This window comes from Brachyhypopomus gauderio, chromosome 2 (genome assembly GCF_052324685.1).
Source record: "Brachyhypopomus gauderio isolate BG-103 chromosome 2, BGAUD_0.2, whole genome shotgun sequence".
NCBI lineage: Eukaryota > Metazoa > Chordata > Actinopteri > Gymnotiformes > Hypopomidae > Brachyhypopomus > Brachyhypopomus gauderio.
The window spans coordinates 5159444-5181152 of NC_135212.1; the positions used below are offsets into that span (position 1 = coordinate 5159444).

The following is a 21709-nucleotide window of genomic DNA, read 5'->3' on the forward strand; positions in this document are numbered from 1 at the left end:
CAGGGTTTTTTCATTTCAGTCTGAAAATGGTCATGACAATCACACTCTGTTCAAATCACACTGCACCAATCACACAGAGCAGCCTAGTCTGGAGCAGAGCACGTCAATATGCTGGTCTTAAAAAAAAAAACTTCAGCGAGATCAATTTGAGCCTTCCCACCGATTATGAAAGTGCCATCATGCGTGGCAAAGGCATTTGATATAATCTTGATGACCAAAACATCAGCATATTGCAGGATATCTGAAGAAGGATAAGAGTTTACAGCCTTAGTCATTTGATCAGCAAGGCATTTGTTAAAGTAGTTGGAGAGTTACAGTTGCCCTGGGGTAATCGTGTCCAGGTATACTCAAGATACCAGGTATACTCAAGATACCAGGTATACTCAAGATCACCACTCCAGAATAGGTTAGATGTAACTACATAACTGTGAATTGTGCTTAGGGCCTAGTTCAGTAAGAATAATTTGTCACAAAGAGGAATAATACATGGAGTGCCATAGTAATCAATTCTGTAATCAATTGTGAGCTTGGATGTCCAATCTAGCTTGCATACATGCAACACTGGGGAGTTTATATCAAACCCACAGTAGCACCAGAAGTGCATAGTTGATACTTCTACAAAAACAGGAATGTTTTCTGCCAGCTCATTTTCTGCAGAATCCATAATCCATAATGTTACCACCATCGCAAACATCTACAGAGAATCCAACAGTAATCTGTGGGCAGGACTGCATATAGTCAACGTAGAGTAAGGGAGGATTGGGTTAATTAAAGACAGAGCCACCCTGGTGTTCACGCCTCCAAGGGCCACTAATCTGAATCATTTCAGTCATGTCCTGGATGTACAGATCTCAGCGTTCGCTGTTTGAAGGTGCGGCTCTGAGGTGGTGGTCACCGAACCAAAGCCTGCCTGTCTGTAACGTTGCCATTTCTGCTCACTCGTCCCACTGGTGAAGGAGCTCGGAGACACTTGTAACAGGCGTGATACCCTCAAGGAGCTGGAGGGAACATGCAGACACTTCACCGGTGGCTTTATTGTGCTTTGTGCCTGGTTCATTATATGGAAATGGGCTGCTTAATTGGGCCACAACCACAACATCAGAAAACTGATCATTAGCCTGTTCAAAAAGAAGGATCATTTGCATAAAATAAAGGAAGAAAGGATCTTCAACAATAGCTAAAAAAATGTAATCTGGCAAAGACTTACAACAGAGACTTATACCTCCCTATGTATCTGGTTTGAATCAGCACAAAGAGAATTTCTGGTTTTGTAGATCAGACGTTTGTGTATAGGCCATACTCCAATCAAGATCAATAATTTAGCCTGATATTCACAGTTTATGTAAAAAGTATCACAGCAGGGAGAGAGGCCTGACTTTGGAGCTTGAGTGATTTGAACACGAACAGGCCTTATTCCCCAACAATGATGAATACACAGAGTGCTGGCGGTGCTTACTGGACTTGTGTCATTACGCATGCATTACAACTCCATTCGTTCGTAATAGCTATAGTTCATCGTTCACACCTCAGAGGCGAACATTTAAAGCATATACTGCTTATCACGATCACACCTTCATATCATAATTAACCATTTTCCAAAATAAAGTGATTAATATAAAACGCGACCCTGTTGAATCTGTCGTTACGCGTTAACCAACGCTCGTTCTCCGCGGTTATCCGGCCCCGACGTGCTCGCGTTGTCCCGCCTCCTGCTGCGTGAGTGACGTGCGTTTCCGCCAATGGCCGTCGATTCCATAGAGCGGCAGGAGTCTCCGCTCGTCCTATTGGCCGCGGAGCTGCGACTGGCCCGTGGCCCCGCCCCTCCGGATGAAGCCAGCGCTCCAGTGATGTAAATTCAGGCTGCGGCTCCTTCGCGCTTGACGCCTGGATTTTGCGCTTCCCGTGAGCGTCTGATATCTCACGCATCGGACGTGTATAAAGCGGACTCGGTGAGTGTTGTGTTTTTAAACCCACGGTTCTGGTAGCAGGTCCGATAGTTCTCGCGTAGAGTTGCGTGTACTGTATGTAGCGTGTTCGGTTCTGACCAGATGATCCTCTTATTTCTAGTATTGTTCTTTATTCTGGACGTGTGAGTGATCGGTGTGGACATCAGACGCAATAATGTTGCAGTGGTCGGTGTGTCGGAGTCTTTGAAACCCTGAACTCGCAGTTGGGAGACTTGGTGAAAACTGCTTTTTTTGTAACAGTATAACTGACAGGCTGAATCCGGTCGGAACCGGAACACCGTTTCCTCTTCACCCTGGTCAGATTTTGTTGGTGTAGAGTGTCTGAACTTGTGTGATCTCAGTTTCCGAGTGGCTAACGAACAGAAGAAGTTCCTGCACCAGTGTGGATGGTGATGTTTACCCAGAGCTGTCATCCTCACGTGTTAGATGTTTACTGTACACAAGCCCCAGTCCCACACACCAGATCCACGCGTGGGATCTCAGGGGATCCGTCCCCTAGGCCAGATCACCAGAATCTGATTACTTTGTAGCTGTCAGCAGATTTCAAAGCTATTAATAACGAATTGATTTCAAGTAGCCACGAGTGCCTTCCGGCAGTGAATCAAGTGAGCCTGCGGACCCTTTCTGAAAAGGTTAAAGGTGAAAGTTTCACATTCCGTGTGTCTGAGTTAGGGAGGCGACCGAGCATCGCGGCAGGTTATTGAGTTACTGATCCACTGATCTAAGTGAGTGCGTGTTTATTGGAGCAGTTTATACAGCCTGTCCTTGGTATGCTACACCGAAACTCTAACGTGCACAGCTTATCCTGCAGAACGAGTAACTCCATTCCTGGGGATTTTGGTTCTGGAGTGATCCTGCTGTGATCCGGTAGGTCCACTCCTGCCATCTGGTAGGTGTGTGTTAAGGGGATTCCGTCTGTCATTAACAGGTGGTTTGGTACACAGCGTTACCTGGAATATAGTAGAGACGCGTGTGTGGGTGAAGGGGAGGGAGAGAGTAGCCTTGAGGCATGTTATTAACTTGTGTAACTTATTTGTATGTATTTCAACAATAGATACATTTTTGTTTAAGCTTTCAGAACCTAAACATTGCCTTTTAATTTCTTATTATTTTATGTGATGGATGATTTTGTAAAGCTCTTTCTTGAAAATGTGATCTCTACAGACATTTGTTGCGTTTAGAGGTCTAGAGGCATGACATAAATGAGCTTAGGGTTTGCGTTAAATGTTTGGTAGCTATCGTATGTACTTGCTTACCAAATTCAGTTAAAGAATTAGAGATTAATTAGTGCCCTCTAATTAGTGCCAGTGTGCTTATGTCTCTCTCTCTCTTTTTGAGGAAGGCTTTCAGACTCTTCGGTGTCTGGGTGTTCATTTGGTAAGAAGCCTGTTGTGGCAACATTTTGCCATAACAGTGTGAACACCTCAATAAGACATCTTGCATGACTTTTAAGGTTAGAGTGCAGACATCTTCTCTGTAGCATTTCTGCATCACGCATGAACTTTGCATTAATCACGGCTCAGTAAGCTCAGTATGGTGACTATTCTGAAACAAATACTTTTCGTGAGCACCTCTAATCTTTGGTCGAGGTTTTTCTGCCGTACGGACCCAGAGACGAGCGTTCGTACATCAACCACAGCTTTGTTTTTCTTCCGGTGGTTACCTCGGCAACTGAGCAGTCATGTTTCCTGTGTTCCGTTTCCTCTTCTGTTGCCACGGAAAATGATTAGAGGCCTTATTGACTCCTGGGGTTCGGCAGCGTTAGTGGGTGATGGGATGACGTTGGGCGTGTGCACGATAGTCTGCTGTAACAACACTGACAGGTGCGATGAACATGAAGCTTCAACCCCAGTTAAAGCACATTCAAACTTCCATAACGGACTGAGAGGAGACTTGCAGTCCCTACTGAAGTTGATGACATAATAACAATACCATTTTAATTTTAAGTGCCTTTCAGGATATCTGAGGTCACTGTACAAAGGCAGGGAACATAGATACATAAAGAACAATAGCGACATGATATCTGTTTGGGATTTGATAAGAATTTCCTGACCAGAATTTTGAGAAAATGCCAAGTTAACGGAACCCCTAAGGGAGATGGCTGTGCAATATCCCGGTGATCTTTATCACCTCAGATGAGTCACAGAGGATCATAGCGTCTCATTGCACTAGCACAGCCTTTGATGTGTATCAGTGGGTGATCTTATCTCTCCTCACAATGAGGAAATGCAGCATGTGATCTATGATCTAGAGCAGAGTTCCCGAACCCAAGATCTAGAGCAGGGTTCCTGAACCCATGATCTAGAGCTGCTGCACAGTTAGACATATGACCAAAACAGAGACGCAACAAGGTCTCCACAGAGTGACCTGCTAGTGGACACTGAAGCTTTAAGTCTACAGCCATTATGAAGCTGCCTCGGTCCTTTAAGCTGTGGTTTCCAGCATGTTTAGAGCCAGGTTGTGTAATATGGGAGTCATTAGCATCTTAATGTAGCTCTGCAGTGGCTCCCCTATGGGAGAATAGTCACAGTGCTGCGCTCACTGACCACTCACACGAGGAGATGGCGGTAGCTGGCATTCCCTGTGCTGGGAAGCAAAGGGAACGCCCAATCTGGCAACCCCAATCTGGCAACCCAGCTCAGTTGTACGAGTATCCACCACCAAAGGCCAGACATTGTTCCCCATGAAAAGTCTCCCCAGTGCTATGGCCAGTCTGGGATCCCCCCGTGAATAATGAGTGGCTTAAGAGGACTTTGCAGTCAGGATGGAGCGGGGGGAGGAAGACGCTAGGGTTCAGGCAGGGGTAAGCGCGGCCTAGCGTGGACGGTTGGGGTAGAGGGAACTCCTGACAGCCTATGAAGCCTGAACTGTTTACGTACGGCCATACTGTTTACAGCCCAAGCTTAGGTGGCTGTCACAGACACGTTCTGATGTTATAATGTTGTAAACGGGATCCTTTTCCACAACCACGAAGTGCCTTGGAGATGAGCGGGGTGTTGTTCGACATACGCCATGTGTTATCAACAGGGCAGCATTTCTTTTCCTCCGAGCTGTAGTGTTTTGGCTTGTAATCAGCACGAGAGTCAAATCAAATCAAAATTGAATCAGGCCCCGTTCTCAGCCCTAAGATGTTTTCCTTAGAGACAGCACCCCGTTCCCATTACACCACCACACACTCACACACACACACACACACACACACACACACACACACACTAGCTGTACCCGGAATGGGAGAAGGGGACTGCTGCTTGCATAACGGCTCCGTTAAGAACCAGTTCCATCCGGTTGACGTGTTGTCTGGACGGGGGGCTTCTGAGAAGCGGAGTGTCTGGAATTTTCCTGCTTACATCGCCACGGTTACATAAGCACTCCCCCCCCCCCCCCCCCCCCCCCCCCCCCCGATCTGGAATAGAAGGGGTGATGAACACGGACGGCTGCACGGGGCTGACACTCATGGGGTTGCTTTTGCTCACTGGTGCCATCATGTATGTATGGGTAAGGTGTGCTGATAATGTTGGTCAGCAGAAGGAGGAAGCAGCTCTGCATTATGGGTAATTAGAGAATGTTTCTGACCCAAGATTATGCCTGTTTTTATGCCTGTTTGGGTTGTTTTAATGTTTCTTTAATGAGTTTTCACTGCGAGTATAACAGAAGAACTCAAGGTGAAGTATGACTAGCCTCATTAAGCAATTATAGTATCTGATCAGCGTGATAAAGGCCAGCCAAACGCTGGGAGCTGTCACTGTATAACTGCCACACATCCTTTACACGCACTCTGGGAGTGTAAACATATTGCAGGCATGGTAGCTAGGGTTCCCTTGTGGAGAGGTGAGCCAAAGCATGTCCCAAATATTTGTGTGTGTGTGTGAGTGTGTGTGTGTGCGTGCACACATGCCTGTTGGGAGATTTAGCGGTGCCTTAGGGAGCCTGCATTAATCAACAGTCTGCTGGCCCACTTTAAACCTGTGTTCTTGCATGCCTCTCAGAGGAGTGTCCTTCATGCCAGCTAAAGCCTCCTCTGCTGGACGCAAAATGGCTGGAGAAAGAGGTGATGTAATTATGAGTAGGCAAACGCGCGGCCACCCCTATCCGGGTCCTCGCTGGTTGAAGGCCACAATTGCGTTGGTCAGTGTTCAAGCTACCTGTGGGGCCTGGGAGAGCTGTCCGTGGTGCTGATACTGCCCATAGGGTTGGGCTTCCCTGCAGGTGGGCGACGTCATGGTGTCTTGCCCTTAGTCTAACAATTGTGGTGGCCGTATAACACTAAGGTCTTGAGGAAATTTTGAGAGTGTAAGGAAAGTGCTTGACACCTTCTTCTTGTCTGGACTGTTCAGATTGGCAATTTTATATACAAACATGCAATTGTATATGTTAATGTACCCAAATGTACCCAAATAGTTCATGAAATTGTGTCCTTGTTGTTCAGAAATCGTACTGCATGCTGGAGCTTGAAATTATTAAATCTCTGTCTAGTCCATTAGTATCCCCAGACTCATTTTTTGGCTGTGTCTCAGACCCATAGGTATTCGGTGTTCGATTGCTTTGTTCTGGTGTGCCAGGAACCAATCATGTAAATCAAATGTAAAACATGAGTGGGTTCACAAGCACGTCCTTCATAAACAGTGCTGTGTTGCCTCTAATTTTTTTTTACAAGCTTTGAATATATTTTCCTGTGAAAATATCTCAAAGCTTCAGAGAAATATATAGTGAAAGTGAGGTTTAAAAATCTCACTGAGTGAGATTTAAAGTCCTCAGTGAGGTCTACAGTGAAAGGCTCAATGAAGTTTTAACATGCTGGCACACACGACATTCATACCCTGTCGCTGGTGCATTAGTGCTTTCTGTCTTAACCCATTATTTATTTCCTCATTCTTCCCCAGGTGCAGTGAGACAGGTGCCCTGTCTGTCTCTTCTCTCTCTCCATGGCTTCTGCTCTCCTCACCCTCTCCCTGCATCGCAACCTGCGCTTGGTGTCTTCAGGTAAAAGACCCTCCGAGCAAACCCACCGTCGCTCAGCAGAACCCACGTGTGAAGCCCCTCCGACGGCCTTCGTGGGCTGGAGCGGTTGTTAAAATGCAGATCACAAACTGCACACAAGCAGTTTCTGGCGTGAATGCATAAAGGGCAAAGCCCAGAGTCCAGAGTTACTCAACGTGGAAGCGAGCGACCCGCTCCTGTCGAGCTTTGGTGGTGAAAATCACAGTGCAGTAGATCATTCATCTGCTGTCAGCCATAACTGCTGCAGTCCTCATGACTTTATAATCACTGGCCTGGATCATTCACGTTTACAAGGGCTTATGCATAAAAAACATAAGAGCTGTGTTACCAGGACAATGACAAACCAGTCTTTTAATGGCATTAATCTAGCTTTTTAAATATTTGTAGGCCGCAGGTATGTTAGCAAAACAGCCCCGAAGACCGTGTCTGAGTTTGAATACGATGCACCCGCCATGAAGACCCCGGTCCCAGGGCCCAAGTCAAAGGTGGATACTACACATCTAACCCTTCCCTAATGCATTGTTTACCTCCCTTCTGGTAAAGAAAGATTTAAAACAACAACACAATTTAAGTCTCTCATAGAACTTTTTCAAACATCACACAAATGCAGTGTTTCCATAAGTTTGATTGATTTCAGATTAATATTGAAGCTGTCAGCAATTTGTCATTCAGTGCTAACAAAAAAATGCAGAATGCTCAACTCTCACCTCTCTCTTTCTCTCTCTCCTTCCCCTCCCCTCTCTCTCTCTTTCAACAGGAGTTAACCAGGCAGCTTGGAGAAATTCAGGTAAGCTAGAGTTACATTTGGATAGAACTTCAGCCAGACTGATTGCTGACTACCATTGACTACCATTGACTACCATTGACTACCATTGTCACTACCATTGCGAACTCTGAGGTTATAGCAAAGACCCATTATTCAGCACAGAGGAGTTAGAAAAGGGAAGTTCTTCTGTGGCTTTCTAACCTGACGGCCAGCAGGGTGGATGTGTATTGCTTAGATTATCAAGGCTGAGCAGTTTTAGAGGTGGATGCCAACACTGATTCCCAAACATGTGTTCTGGAGAGGGTGTTAGGAACATGTGTTCTGGAGAGGGTGTTGGGAACATGTTGGAGCGTGTGATCTGGAGAGGAGCATGTGATCTGGAGAGGAGCATGTTGGAGCGTGTGATCTGGAGAGGAACATGTGGGAGTGTGTGATCTGGAGATGGCATGTTGGAGCGTGTGATCTGGAGAGGAACATGTTGGAGCGTGTGATCTGGAGAGGAACATGTTGGAGTGTGTGATCTAGAGAGGAACATGTTGGGGTGTGTGATCTGGAGAGGAACATGTTGGAGCGTGTGATCTGGAGAGGAACATGTTGGAGTGTGTGATCTGGAGAGGAACATGTTGGAGTGTGTGATCTGGAGAGGAACATGTTGGAGCGTGTGATCTAGAGAGGAACATGTTGGAGTGTGTGATCTGGAGAGGAACATGTTGGAGCGTGTGATCTAGAGAGGAACATGTTGGAGCGTGGTCTGGAGAGGAACGTGTTGGAGTGTGTGGTCTGGAGAGGAACATGTTGGAGCGTGTGGTCTGGAGAGGAACATGTTGGAGCGTGTGATCTAGAGAGGAACATGTTGGAGTGTGTGATCTGGAGAGAAACATGTTGGGGTGTGTGTTCTGGAGAGGAACATGTTGGAGCGTGTGATCTGGAGAGGAACATGTTGGAGCGTGTGATCTGGAGAGAAACATGTTGGAGCGTGTGATCTAGAGAGGAACATGTTGGAGCGTGTGATCTGGAGAGAAACATGTTGGAGCATGTGATCTAGAGAGGAACATGTTGGAGCGTGTGATCTGGAGAGGAACATGTTGGAGCGTGTGATCTGGAGAGGAACATGTTGGAGTGTGTGATCTGGAGAGAAACATGTTGGAGTGTGTGATCTGGAGAGAAACATGTTGGAGCGTGTGGTCTGGAGAGGAACATGTTGGAGCGTGTGATCTGGAGAGGAGCATGTTGGAGTGTGTGATCTGAAGAGGAACATGTTGGAGCGTGTGGTCTGGAGAGGAACATGTTGGAGTGTGTGATCTGGAGAGGAACATGTTGGAGTGTGTGATCTGGAGAGGAACATGTTGGAGCGTGTGATCTGGAGAGGAACATGTTGGAGTGTGTGATCTGGAGAGGAACATGTTGGAGCGTGTGTTCTGGAGAGAAACATGTTGGATCATGTGATCTGGAGAGGAACATGTTGGAGCGTGTGTTCTGGAGAGGAACATGTTGGAGCGTGTGATCTGGAGAGGAACATGTTGGAGTGTGTGATCTGGAGAGGAACATGTTGGAGTGTGTGATCTGGAGAGGAACATGTTGGAGCGTGTGGTCTGGAGAGGAACATGTTGGAGTGTGTGATCTGGAGAGGAACATGTTGGAGCGTGTGATCTGGAGATAGCGTGCTGGATCAGGCACACTGGAACAGGTGCCCTGAAGTGGATGATGAAATGGAACCTGCACAGGCCCCTCAGGACTTACCTGCAGCAGATACGTGGCCCATGCAGTGGACAGAAGATCACGTCACTGCTGATAAGATCTCAAACCCTCCAGTTCACCGGACTCTGTTCATCACTGCATATATTGAGCAATGCAGAATGCATCATCACACACACGTTTCTTGCTGTGACTACAACAAGGAGATTGACAGGAGCTGACAGGCAGGCATGGAACTAGTAGCCCAGACAGTCCGAGGCTCATGATGGCCCCATTGAACTCTTACTTCAGTACATTGTACAGTTATAAGCTGTTTATCACATCAGCTTGGGGGGGCTGTATGTTGCGTCATGTTTTGGGCCGGACTGAACCGGTGTCTGTCAGGCTCAGGGGCATGTTGCAACACAGCTGTGTTCTTCCTGGAGAGGTGAAAGTTCACATTGCCTCTCACTATCATAATACTGCCTTTAATTCTGCGCTGATATTTCAGATATTATTGACACTCACTCGCCAGTGTCTTCCAAATTTTTCTTTGTCATTGTTGTTTGTGGGATGCGTCGATGTCAGATTAACGACGTGTTCTTAAATGTCAGATTTGTTCGAATCTTTGTTTTTATAATAATGAATCCCATTATCCTCATACACTGAACGCACGAGCAGAGATGGACATTCCAGGTTCAGAAAGTAAAAGTCCTCACCAAGATTTTGCTCAGGCTTCCTGGATTGTGTTGGTTCCACTAATTTTACCTGGTCTGCACTAATTAGAGCTTGAGTTAAATCCTGGGAAGGAGTTAAATCCTGGAATGTCCTCCTCTGTACACAAGCCAGTTATTCCATCATTAGCGTGTCAACATCCCGCCAGTGCTCATAACATGGAATGATACTGCAGTATCATATAGTGAAATCTATAGAAACCCGCATACATGAATATGATTTACATAATTACAACAATTCTCAAAGTTGACCTGAGGCATTTTTTGATAAAAAAAATATACCGTGACAGAATGGTGGGCTGTCTGAACATCTCTGTATCATCCTGGCCCTGTCTCTGGTGCAGTTACGTTTTAGAACCGTGTGATCTAAAGGCTTTAGGCACATAATAAAATATGGATATATTTATTTAGTGTTTCATTTGCACCTCTGAATAAATAACTATATATGGGCCTTCTTATTATACCTTCATTGTTTGGATTTATGAAACGTCTCACTTCATATCCATCCTATTTAAATTTTGTTCGCGTGTGTGTGTGTGTGTGTGTGTGTGTGTGTGTGTGTGTGTGTGCGCGTGTGTGTGTGTGTGTGTGTGACATTTTGCTATGGAGAACAGCAGCAACTGTATATGATCAGGTCCAGAAGGTGAAATAAGTCATGTGGTTTTAGCTGTTTTGCAGTTTCAGTTCTCAGTGTTGTGAATACTGTGGTGCTGCAAAACACACACAATTTCTAGCATGTTATCGTATACAAAAACATCGTATTTGTGTGTCTACACATCCCTGGAAATCAATCAGATTTGTGTCACATTATCACCAAACGTCACATTTTGAGGTTGGTAATGTGAACGTAACCCTAGAGACGTTGAGTTGGTCGTGTGCACAATCAGGCCAAATTTGCCGTTGTGCTAACAAATTGCTCAAAGTTTTAAGCTTTTCTTTCACGGCAACCTTATCTTAAAAGAAAACTATTTTTATGAAGTTTTCTTTTATAATGCTTATAATGTGTAATCTTTTTTTTTTCATCAGCCAGTGTGAACTGAGTCAATAAAGCCGTAAAGAATAATAATAATAATAATAATAATAGGTTACATTTATATAGTGTCTTTCACAAACCCAAGGACGCTAAATAAATATATTCATTGTGTTACTGAGAGTCAGTTAAGGATTTAGTGTTCACACATTCCGTCTCTCTTTATTCAGCCATTTTATTTTCCCATCATGTAAACGTTTAATAAGTTAAAGTTTAAATGACCGCAGGACTATAGCACGACACGTCACTCGCAACAAACACATTCTATCTTCTTCTTGTCTTTTGACAGAACGTAGGCGCGATTAATTTCTTCTGCAACTATGAGGAGAGCCGGGGGAACTATCTGGTGGACGCTGATGGGAACCGGATGCTGGATCTCTACACCCAGATCTCCTCTGTGCCCATTGGTAGGCCGCCAGCGCACGGGGGTCACGGGGGTCATAACTGTGACTGCTTGGTCTGATGCAGTATCTGCATGTTTAGTTCACATTCACCTTTCAAACCGCTTCAACTCATGGCTCATTAAAAATGCTAATGAGCCATTCATGGGGTGTGTACGTGATTGGTCAGACTCGGCAGGAGTTTGCGCAGTTCGTTAAAGCTGAGTGCCAAGTGCTGTTTACTTACACAGATAATGTTTTTAATACAGTAATGGTGTTAGTAATGGTTTTAGTGTTTTAGTACTGAGCACTATGGAACAGTAACATGCTAAACAGCAACTAATTGAAGAGGCCACAATGTCAGATTCAATTCAACTGAATTGCAGTGCTAATGTGCCTAAGAATGACTGAAAGCTGGAGAATTAGCATTAGCTTATTCCAGATAATCCCTTTCAGTAAGTGTTCTTCCAGAGTTCAGGGTACGGCAATGGAGACAGGTGTTCTCAGAGGTCTCATGCAGAGATACAGTGCTGCTTGAACGTTTGTGAACTTCTTGAGTAGTTCAGATTTTTCTGTTGTTTTTCCATGATTCTATTTTATCATCACCAGTTTGTGTATATGAAATGTCAGGTTTATATTCATCAATTCCATTTAGTTGTTTTGAGGGAAATGTGTGAGTTGCCAGCAGACTACACGAAACATGGAATCAGAGCATGTGCAGAAGTAAATGAACTACAGCTGCATTGGTAAAGTTAATTAGGTAAAAGACTCATGTCACATGTGAAACATGTGAGTGCTCAACTAATCAATTAAGCAGATGAATCAAATGAGACATCCTTGGGAAAAGATTTGAGCCACAGTGATTAAATGGGAGAGGAAACCAACCAAACCACTGGGGTGTTTAGGCGTAAAGCACACAGAACAACCATGCAGAGAGGAAAGGAGACATTCAAGAGCATTGAGAAGATGGTGAAGCCCATCAGTCTGGGGAAAGCTACAACCATCTCCAAAAGATTCCACCTCCATCCATCCACTATAAGACAATTTTCTTCACACTAATTTCTGTGTCCCTTGTAAAGGTCTGCTTTACAAATTGACATTTGGATGTTCCTTTCATAATATTATTTAATTTTTTTTTTTTTAAACAATGACTATGTTTGTTGATTTGCAAACTTTCAAGCAGCACTGCCATCCCTGGAGAAACGTGGTCAGAGCTAACCGAAGTCACTAGCAGAAGACACAAAGATGATTAATTTAGGCCACTCAGTCGATCAGGTGGCCATGCAATCTTCCAGTGTGCAATGGTCCCAGTCTACTGGGGAAATTCAGGAGGTTGTTTTTCCCAGCAGCACGAGAGCAATTATGTGCCACTGACAGCTAGGTAAATAATTTCTAATTCTCAGGCGCACACCAATCAAATCCAAGCCGTGTAGGGCAGCCTTCTGCTCCAGACCGAATGGTCATTGATTTAGTCAGTCAGTCTTGACAAATAGCGTGTACTCTCTAAGACCTGCAGGTGAGGCGACTCAGCCGTGGCCAGATTAACAGGCACTTGATTTCATTTTTCTTTTCGTTCATGGGTGTGATTTGAACGATTAATAGTGTAATCTGGCTCTTCAGTTTGAGTAATAATAATAATAATAATAAATTGGACCGATATAGTGCCTGTTCACTTTGCAGTTTCAATGGCAGAAGGGTAGAAAGACTTTACAGGTAGAGTGTGACGAGAAGGAATACAGGTGGGTGTGGAGCTCCAGGGGGCAGGAAGGAGTAACACCAAAAGACCTACCACCCATAGTAGACCTACCACCCATAGTAGACCTACCACCCACAGTAGACCTACCACCCATAGTAGACCTACCACCCACAGTAGACCTACCACCCACAGTAGACCTACCACCCATAGGCAGAACCTACAGACCAGCAGATCAGAATCCAAAGAGCTTAGTTGACTCGTTTCTGTTCAGACGATGTGCACAGCAACATTCATCATGACCACCCAAAGGTCAAAGGTCACTCACCTTTCACTTGGGTGGAGGGGGAGGGGTGTTACGGGCCCTCCACTCAACCCCCATCCAACACACCACCCTTGCAGAGAGCAGCAGTGCGCTGAAGTTGTGAGTTGTGCGCACGTGCACGTATCTCCGAGTGAGAGAAGTGCCGTTGTTTCTTCTGTTCGGCTGTTTGCAAAACGATCCCAGCGACAGTTTACAGGAAGCTGTTCCATCAAATACACGACGGGATTCAAGTGGATCATTAACGTGCAGTCGGCTGCATCCGGGGCACCTTGACTGTGTGCTTATCACTGAGTAAACTGCGTCCATGCACTTTGGAACATCAGACCGTTAGAATAGAGGAACTGTTGGCATGGGTCACGTGCAGAGTTAGCTGAAAAAGTGCTCTGCACTGCTGATAACAAGGACACTGTTAATCCAAACCTGAACAAGGGCCCAAAATCGGTTGTAGGTTTCCTGCACACACATCACACATTCATGGTACGTTCACACGAACCTCTGACTACGTGGCAGCTAGGGCCTGTTCAACGGGCATGGTCAAATGCACCAGTCGTTACAGTGATTTGAAAAGTTCACAAGAGAAAACTTGCCTTCCGATGAGCCAGTAATAGGTTGTGATTCGTTATTTTCACCATGCTTAGCTCATTTACGTGTGTGAGTAACTAGGATGTGAGGTATTGCCATAGGAGAGATGAAGATGTGGAACTGACCCCCAGGGGCTGGTGATCTGTGTGGCACAGCTGGTATCACTACCCATCTACACCCCCCGCCCCCCCCTCTGTTGGCAATTTTACAGACTTGTGATAATCAATTAGCCATCTTGGCAATAGCAGCTCCTGAATTCAAGTGTGCTTTTGTAGCCTCTTGACTGAATTGTGGATTGCTGAATGGAGGGGTGTGTGTGTGTGTGTGTGTGTGTGTGTGTGTGTGTGTGTGTGTGTGTGTGTGTGTGTGTATGTGTGTGTGTGTAATATCTCTGACCAGTGATCCCTCACTAAATATAAATAATAGTTTTCTTTATTGCTTTAATAATTCAGAATATCTTTTTGTTATTGTTCTTTCCAGGTTACAATCATCCAGCTTTAATGAAGGCAGTTAGCAATCCCAACAACCTGGTAAGCCCTGGCGTAGAGACGCACCGTGTATGGGTCGAGGGTTCAGACAGAACCAACCGCCCGGCAGAGTGGAGCGATGAAACTCCAGCGTAAAGTGCACTCTGTGATCGGGCCCATTCCACCTGCTTTAACTGACACTCAAAATGACTCTGCAACTCCATAGATGTTTTATAGTAGTGCTTTCACTGGCCTTTCTCATAATTCCTCACTGACATATTTGTACACAAGTGCTGGTGGTTAGAGTTCAGTCACAAACGGAGCAGTCCGTCTTCCACTGGCTCTAACTAAAACAGTATATTTTTTGCTTTTCACAGAGTGCGTTTGTCAACCGGCCAGCCCTTGGGATTCTGCCACCAGAAAACTTTCCAGAAAAGCTGATTGAAAGCCTCCTGTCGGTGAGCGTTGGTTGGTAACTGCAGGGTGCTTGAGATTCGAGTGAACCACTTCAGGGGGGGTGGGGGCTTTGGCACAACAACTCCTGCCTCATGCACAAAATGTTACTGACAAAATTATTTTGCAACATACCAACAACATACTAAGAATGTAATTCACCAATATATTTAAAATATGTTTATGAGCCCTTGATGAGGAACAGTTTATATGTAGTATTTGGTTTTTTACTGATCTGGATCATCTGAAATTGGTAATAAGACAAAAAATAATTGCGACTTGTTAGAAGGGTAATTTGCATATGGTAACCTTTTGCTGAACCGGTATTGCAAAGGTGAAGATTTTTGTAATGATTATTGTTTGTTAATAATTAACATACAATACAGCCCTGTTATGAAGACACTCAACACCTTGTAACTTCAGGAATATATTTTGTGCTATGAGGGTGTAAAACAGAGAATCCTTCACTATGACCCAGTTAAAAGTCCAGTTGGATAATGCTCAAACGAAGTAGTGTTCAGAGCAGCACAATCCATTTGGATGGTAATGGCAACTCCTGCACTATCTTCGGCCTGTGTGGAAGCTTAGGTCCTGAACGGCTGGAGTAGAGGACAGTCCAGGTCCTGAACAGCTGGGGTCCAGGACAGCCCAGGTCCTGATGGGCTGGAGTTCTGTTCCTCTACTGGAATCGGGCACTACTGCTAATGGCTAGGCATTATTGTTGAGGAAGAGGCATTGATAGAGTATTTTCATTGAACCGTATTCATGAAGTAAACAGAAATTCAATCAGAAGTGAATTCTAACCAATAGAAGAGTTGCTGCTGCATAGACGTGACCTTTATTCTGGTCTTAAGCACTCCGTCAAGCTAAGAACATCTGTCAGCACCACCCGCCCAACCAGCGACTTCTGATTAGTCCTGAACCCCTGCTGAAGTCCTGAACCCCCGCTAAAGTGGCTGCATCTTGACTCTGACATTGCCGTGGCTCAGGCGAGGTGTCTAATTCTCGGGTTCACCGGCAGGTCGCTCCGAGCGGCATGACCCGGGTGCAGACCATGGCGTGCGGCTCCTGCTCCAACGAGAACGCCTTCAAGAGTATGTTCATCTGGTACAGAGTGAGTGTGGTCCACACACAGCCCATTAGCTTAGACCAGGATCACTGCGCAACATAAATATATAGACTGTGTACATGTTTAGTGTAAATTGGTAATCATTTGTCCTTGACTGTTATCCATTCTGTAATCGTTTATTGTAAATCAGTTTGTGGACCTGATTGCTTTATGTGATTTCTAGAACAAAGAGCGTGGCACTAGCAGCCCTTCACCAGAGGAGATGAGCTCCTGCATGATTAACCAGGTGACTAATGACACCACGCCCATCTTCATTTCACCAAACATTTGTTATCAAACTCAAACATCACACAGTGCATTCTGCATATCTATCCACGCACACTATTTCCATACTTTACATTTTTAAATGGTGTGGAAAATGTTGTTTATGCTGTGCATTCATTTCGCAAAAACCACTTTTAATTTAACGCATATCAGCAGTCCAGTCTAATGGAATGGTGCATTCTCGTTTAATTGGCACGGATCTGGAACTCTGGAGGCCGTAACAAGCTAGCGGTCGTGTTGCGAATGTTAACGCGCAAACGGCGGTGCCGCGCGAGGGTCGTGCTGGTCGTCCCCATCTGCTCGTGGCGGGTCGGTGCGCCGCCCAAACTGCCCCTCCGCTTCTCGTTTGCCGCCACGCCGACCCGGTTTTGCCCAACAAGCGCGAGCATTCAGTTGTTCGCTACTGACTTCAGAACCGAGAAGTCAAACGGACCGGTGTGAACGAGAGACCGTTTCTTGGTCGTCAACAGTCACGAACAGATGTAGCACAGACACACTTTTTCTACTGTGTTTTGTTTGTTTGTTTTTTTCACAGGTCCCCGGGTGCCCAGATCTGAGCATATTGTCATTCATGGGAGGGTTCCATGGGAGGACTATGGGTCTGTTTATTTAAACTAGCCTCATGTTAATCTAAGCTAACCTTACATTAACACTGCGATGTAATATATCACCTAACACTGTAATGGAAGATCCTTATTGTGAACTTGGGTACCGAAACATGGCCTCCTCGGTTTTAACGATCACCCTTTTCTTGTGACTGTCCCAGGCTGCTTAGCGACGACCCACTCCAAGGTCATCCACAAGCTGGACATCCCGTCGTTCGACTGGCCCATCGCGCCCTTCCCCCGACTGCAGTATCCGCTGGAGGAGTTCGTGCGGGAGAACAGCCAGGAGGAGGCCCGCTGTCTCGAGGAGGTCAGGGCGCTCTCCCGAGGGTGTTATGACCACACTGAGGCCCCGGAACCGGCTCCTCTAATGAACCCCAAAGATGGAACATAATGGCCCGCACTGAAAGCTTTAAGTGGCCTGTGCATGCTGGCTTCAGCGAGGTCTGGGACGCCTTTCAAACACATCACCAGTGGAGCAGGTGGGACAGCCACGTGATGGTACCCACACAGGACTAGAAAGCTCGGTTCTGCCGGACCACAGCACGGTTCTGCCTGTCCTCCAGCTTCCTGTAAACATGCCTGCTGCACGCTAGCTGGTGACGATAGATTTAGCAGAGCGATACATATCGCACTGGCTAGCCAAAAGCATTTGGGCAAGGACGTGAAACTTCTAGGCTGACCCGCGTGGCGGTCTAGAAAAAATACGTCTATACGTACTAATTCATGGATATTAGCAGAAAATAAGCTTGTTCTGTTGTGGTTTTGGTGTTTCGATGCATTAGGCGGTGGTTTCACACAGCTGCGTGTGTTCAGGTGGAGGACCTGATCGTCAAGTGGAGGCAGAAGGGTAAACCCGTGGCGGGTATCGTGGTGGAGCCCATCCAGGCGGAGGGCGGAGACAACCACGCCTCGGGCGATTTCTTCGTTAAACTTCGCAACATCGGCCGCAAGGTACGTCGTCCTTCAGAACCGATAACGCGGTCCTCTTCCTGCACCTGCAGTTCTGGCAGTGGTGCGTGTCTTATCTATAGGTGTTATAGTTCCGTCTGTAGTTCTATTTCGTAAGTAATGATTTCGTGGCTGCCACGGCGATGAAGCGATGACACGTTTGCCCGCGTGCGCTCCTCCTAGCATGGCTGCGCTTTCCACGCGGACGAAGTCCAGACAGGGGGCGGAGCCACTGGCAAGTTTTGGGCTCACGAGCACTGGGGCGCGGACGACCCCGCCGACATCGTTTCCTTCAGCAAGAAGATGCTGTCGGGGGGTTACTACCACAAGGACGAGCTGCTGCCTGACAAGGTAAGACTGACAGGAACCTCGGTGACCCCCCAGGGTCACGTCACACCCCATATCCATTGCTACCGTACCCATTACGTCATTTTCTGTAATTACTAAGAATACCTGCGTCCCTGTAGCACAACTATAAATTGTAATTCCATAAATATGAGCAATGGTGCCCCCTACTGCAGAGAAACAGCACTTGCAGGTTATCAATCTTTTGTCCATCATAATCTCTGAAGCTGTGCTGGAGGGTGAGAAATGTCTGTTATTGTTGCACTGACAAGATGTGTGTCGTATATGTTTAAACCACAGGGTTACAGGATCTTCAACACATGGATGGGAGACCCATCTAAGAACCTGTTTCTGTCAGAGGTTCTGAATGTCATCAGGAGAGAGAACCTTCTGGAAGAAGTGACCCGCTCTGGGAAGGCCCTGCTGCAAGGACTGTATGAACTCCAGGTACAAACGCTATGCTTGCCTCCACACTGCACATTAGCTTCCGATGTGGCTAATGTTGATATTTCCCTCGAGAAATGCACACTTTATTACTCTTTATTGACGCTGTAGGCATGAATTAATCTGATTGTGTTGCAGTGTGATTGCTGTGTGCCAAGTTACACCATCTCACACAGATTATCAAGTGCACATGTTTAACATCATTCCTGGTTTTGTCACCACCTCTTCCTGGTTTGTCACAACCATCAGACTCAGTATCCACACCTGCTGAGTCGTGCACGTGGACAAGGGACCTTCTGTGCCATCGACGCTCCTGACAGCGTGATCCGTGACAACCTGCTGCTCAAAACCCGGGATAAAGGTAAGCAGAAAGTCTCTGCCAGTTAGATTACCTCTCAGGGGTCAGGGGTTAGAATACCCCTCATAAGGGCTGCATTACATCTCCTCACACCACCGTTCTCCGCAGGTGTTCTCCTGGGAGGCTGTGGAGAGCGGTCCATCCGGTTCCGCCCCGCCCTGGTCTTCAAGGAGTACCACGCCCACCAGTTCCTCAACATCTTCAATGACGTGCTGGCTGAATACAAATAAAACGGTTTTAACCTGACGTCCTTGTCGGCTCTGGAGAGCTGGGCAGAAGAAGCACAAGGACTCCACCGAGGGTTCCTTTTCCTTTCCTACACATTACCGAGCCATCCACCACTCTCTATCTCTCCCTGTCTGTCTTTCCTTAAACGTTATGCTCATATGTTTTTCCTCACATTTCAGAAATCACAGTAGCACCGTTTCTATAAACGCACAATGGGACCAGGAATCTTATGGCTGGGTATTCCCTTTCTCACGTCAACTGTGACAATGTACAGGAGCTTTGTGTTTCTAGAAGCTTCTTTTTGTATTAGCTGAAGACACTAAAAGGTTGCTGCGTCCTCTGTTCTGGTGGGGGAGTTTGTTCATGGGTGGAGGGTTGAAACGGGGGGTGGGGACCCTCAGCCCCAGACTCCAGGCACACAGTTTAGCGCTGTGTGACTACGGTTAGCGGTGTCCTCAGGGGGGGCATATAAAAACTTGGTTACTCAGAGAAGGATGCTCAAACTTTTAGTTGTAGTACAGCCCACCCCCACCCAGGCAGAGCCACACAGAAGCACGTGAAACGGGAGACGCGGGGGTCAGAAGGCTGACGGGGGTTGGGCTGCAGGTGACGGCCGAGCTTCTGATAGGTCGCTTTTGCTCTGACCTCATTTAGCACGCGTTGACCCCCGTCAGTCTGAGGCACTGCAGACTCCATCTTTGGTGAAGGCTGGTCAGAGTTCAGCATGACGGTTTCAGCACAGTAGGGACTTGATCACACAGAAAAGCGCCACTGTCTTTACTGTGAGGAACTGACCTTAGACTCGACTTCCAGTGTGACGCACAACATGAAAACACTAGTCACATGTTCTCAGAGCACAAAGCACTTAAAACACACCCATGTCAAACTGCGGTAGGCATAGGCCACGCTACAGCCCGACACCAACCCTTCACACACACAGCCTTATCGTGTAGGCTTATCACACACACCGTTTTCACAGGGTCCCAGGTTCCTGATAAAAGTCTATTCCTAGCAACGAGGAACCGTACGAACCTCAAAACCGATCTTAAGCGTAATCTATGGTCAGAGGACCGGCCCAGAACTCTGTGGTGCAGCACGTCCCATGGGGCTGGTACAAGCCCCCTCCTCAGGTGAACATGAACCCCAACCCAAACGCACACACACCAAGAGTCCAGACATTCTTGGTTTAGCCCTCATGCCTTCTTAATATTTCAACAACCCGTTTTTTGTTCTAAATAAAACGGCACAGAACAAGGGAAACTTTGCAGACAGAAAGATGGCAGACCTCTCTGTACTTCTCTTTATACCTTTCTATATATATATGTATATATATATATATATATATATATACTGCTCAAAAAAATAAAGGGAACACTAAAATAACATCCTAGATCTCAATTAATAATCTTTGAAATCAGTTGAAAATTTCTCATTTCTACCTGTGTCTGTTCCATTTGCACAAGAGCAGTTGAAATTGATTCACAATCAGTGTTGCTTCCTATCTGAACACAAAGTGTGGATGACTTGGAGTTACATTGTGTTGTTTAAGTGTTCCCTTTATTTTTTTGAGCAGTGTGTATATATATATATATATAAATTCTTATATACAACCACCCCCCCCACACCAGTATCTCCACCCGCGTTTCTACCCCACCCTCCACTTTTGTCACCATAATACATCAGTGGTACTGAAGTAGTTTTCAGTGAGTCTTTAAATACTTTAAATCAGAGGTGGAGATTCCAGGTTCAGAAAGTAACAGTCACTCCCAGGACTTTACTCAAGTTTACTGGATTTTCTTACTAATTAGTTCAAGTTAGGTAACATTAGTGGAACCAACACAATCCAGGAAGCCTGAGCAAAATCTTTACATGTCCAGAAAGTAAAAGTCATGTCCCCCTCTGCTTTAAATGCCCCCTCACTACCCTACATACCCCCCCCCCCCGGGTACGTGTACAGCTAGCAGATACTAAAGCTGCCCACTCCGAGTCCTCCTACATGAACCCCCCACTTGTCTGTTTCTTGGCCGAGTCAGTATTGTATAGAGAGTTGTGCATCAGTTAACTAATCTTAAAAACATTGCCATGTTTGTTTACATTACCGTGTGAAAATAATGTAATTATTCTCTAATATAAAACGTTGTCTACGCAATATATATATAAATGTACGCAGAAATAAAATCACTGACATTTTAATCAAGTCGTTTTCCTTTTGACTTGTTCCGTTGGCTGTATTTAGCATTTACACATAAAGGTTACTGTGGCGGGTCTACTGAGAATGATCTCACCCAGCACGGGGTGGAGGTTCTTCTCCAC

At 46.0% G+C, this 21709-nt stretch overlaps 1 protein-coding gene across 2 annotated transcripts; it reads left to right on the forward strand.

The window, feature by feature from the left end:
* The first annotated feature begins 1794 nt into the window (after positions 1-1794).
* On the forward strand, positions 1795-21589 carry abat (4-aminobutyrate aminotransferase). 2 transcript variants are annotated; one of them, XM_076983669.1, is made up of 16 exons: positions 1795-1949; positions 6851-6950; positions 7356-7453; positions 7726-7755; positions 11462-11579; positions 14633-14682; positions 14997-15077; positions 16094-16186; positions 16365-16427; positions 17001-17064; positions 17232-17380; positions 17887-18024; positions 18205-18372; positions 18667-18813; positions 19060-19171; positions 19277-21589. In XM_076983669.1, the coding sequence occupies exons 2-16, from the start codon at positions 6893-6895 to the stop codon at positions 19396-19398; spliced, it is 1491 nt and encodes a 496-aa protein (XP_076839784.1). In that variant the 5' UTR covers positions 1795-1949; positions 6851-6892; the 3' UTR covers positions 19399-21589. The 2 variants fall into 2 exon arrangements, with proteins under 2 accessions (XP_076839784.1, XP_076839793.1); XM_076983678.1 differs by lacking the exon at positions 1795-1949 and adding an exon at positions 2687-2834.
* The last annotated feature ends 120 nt before the right edge of the window (positions 21590-21709 follow it).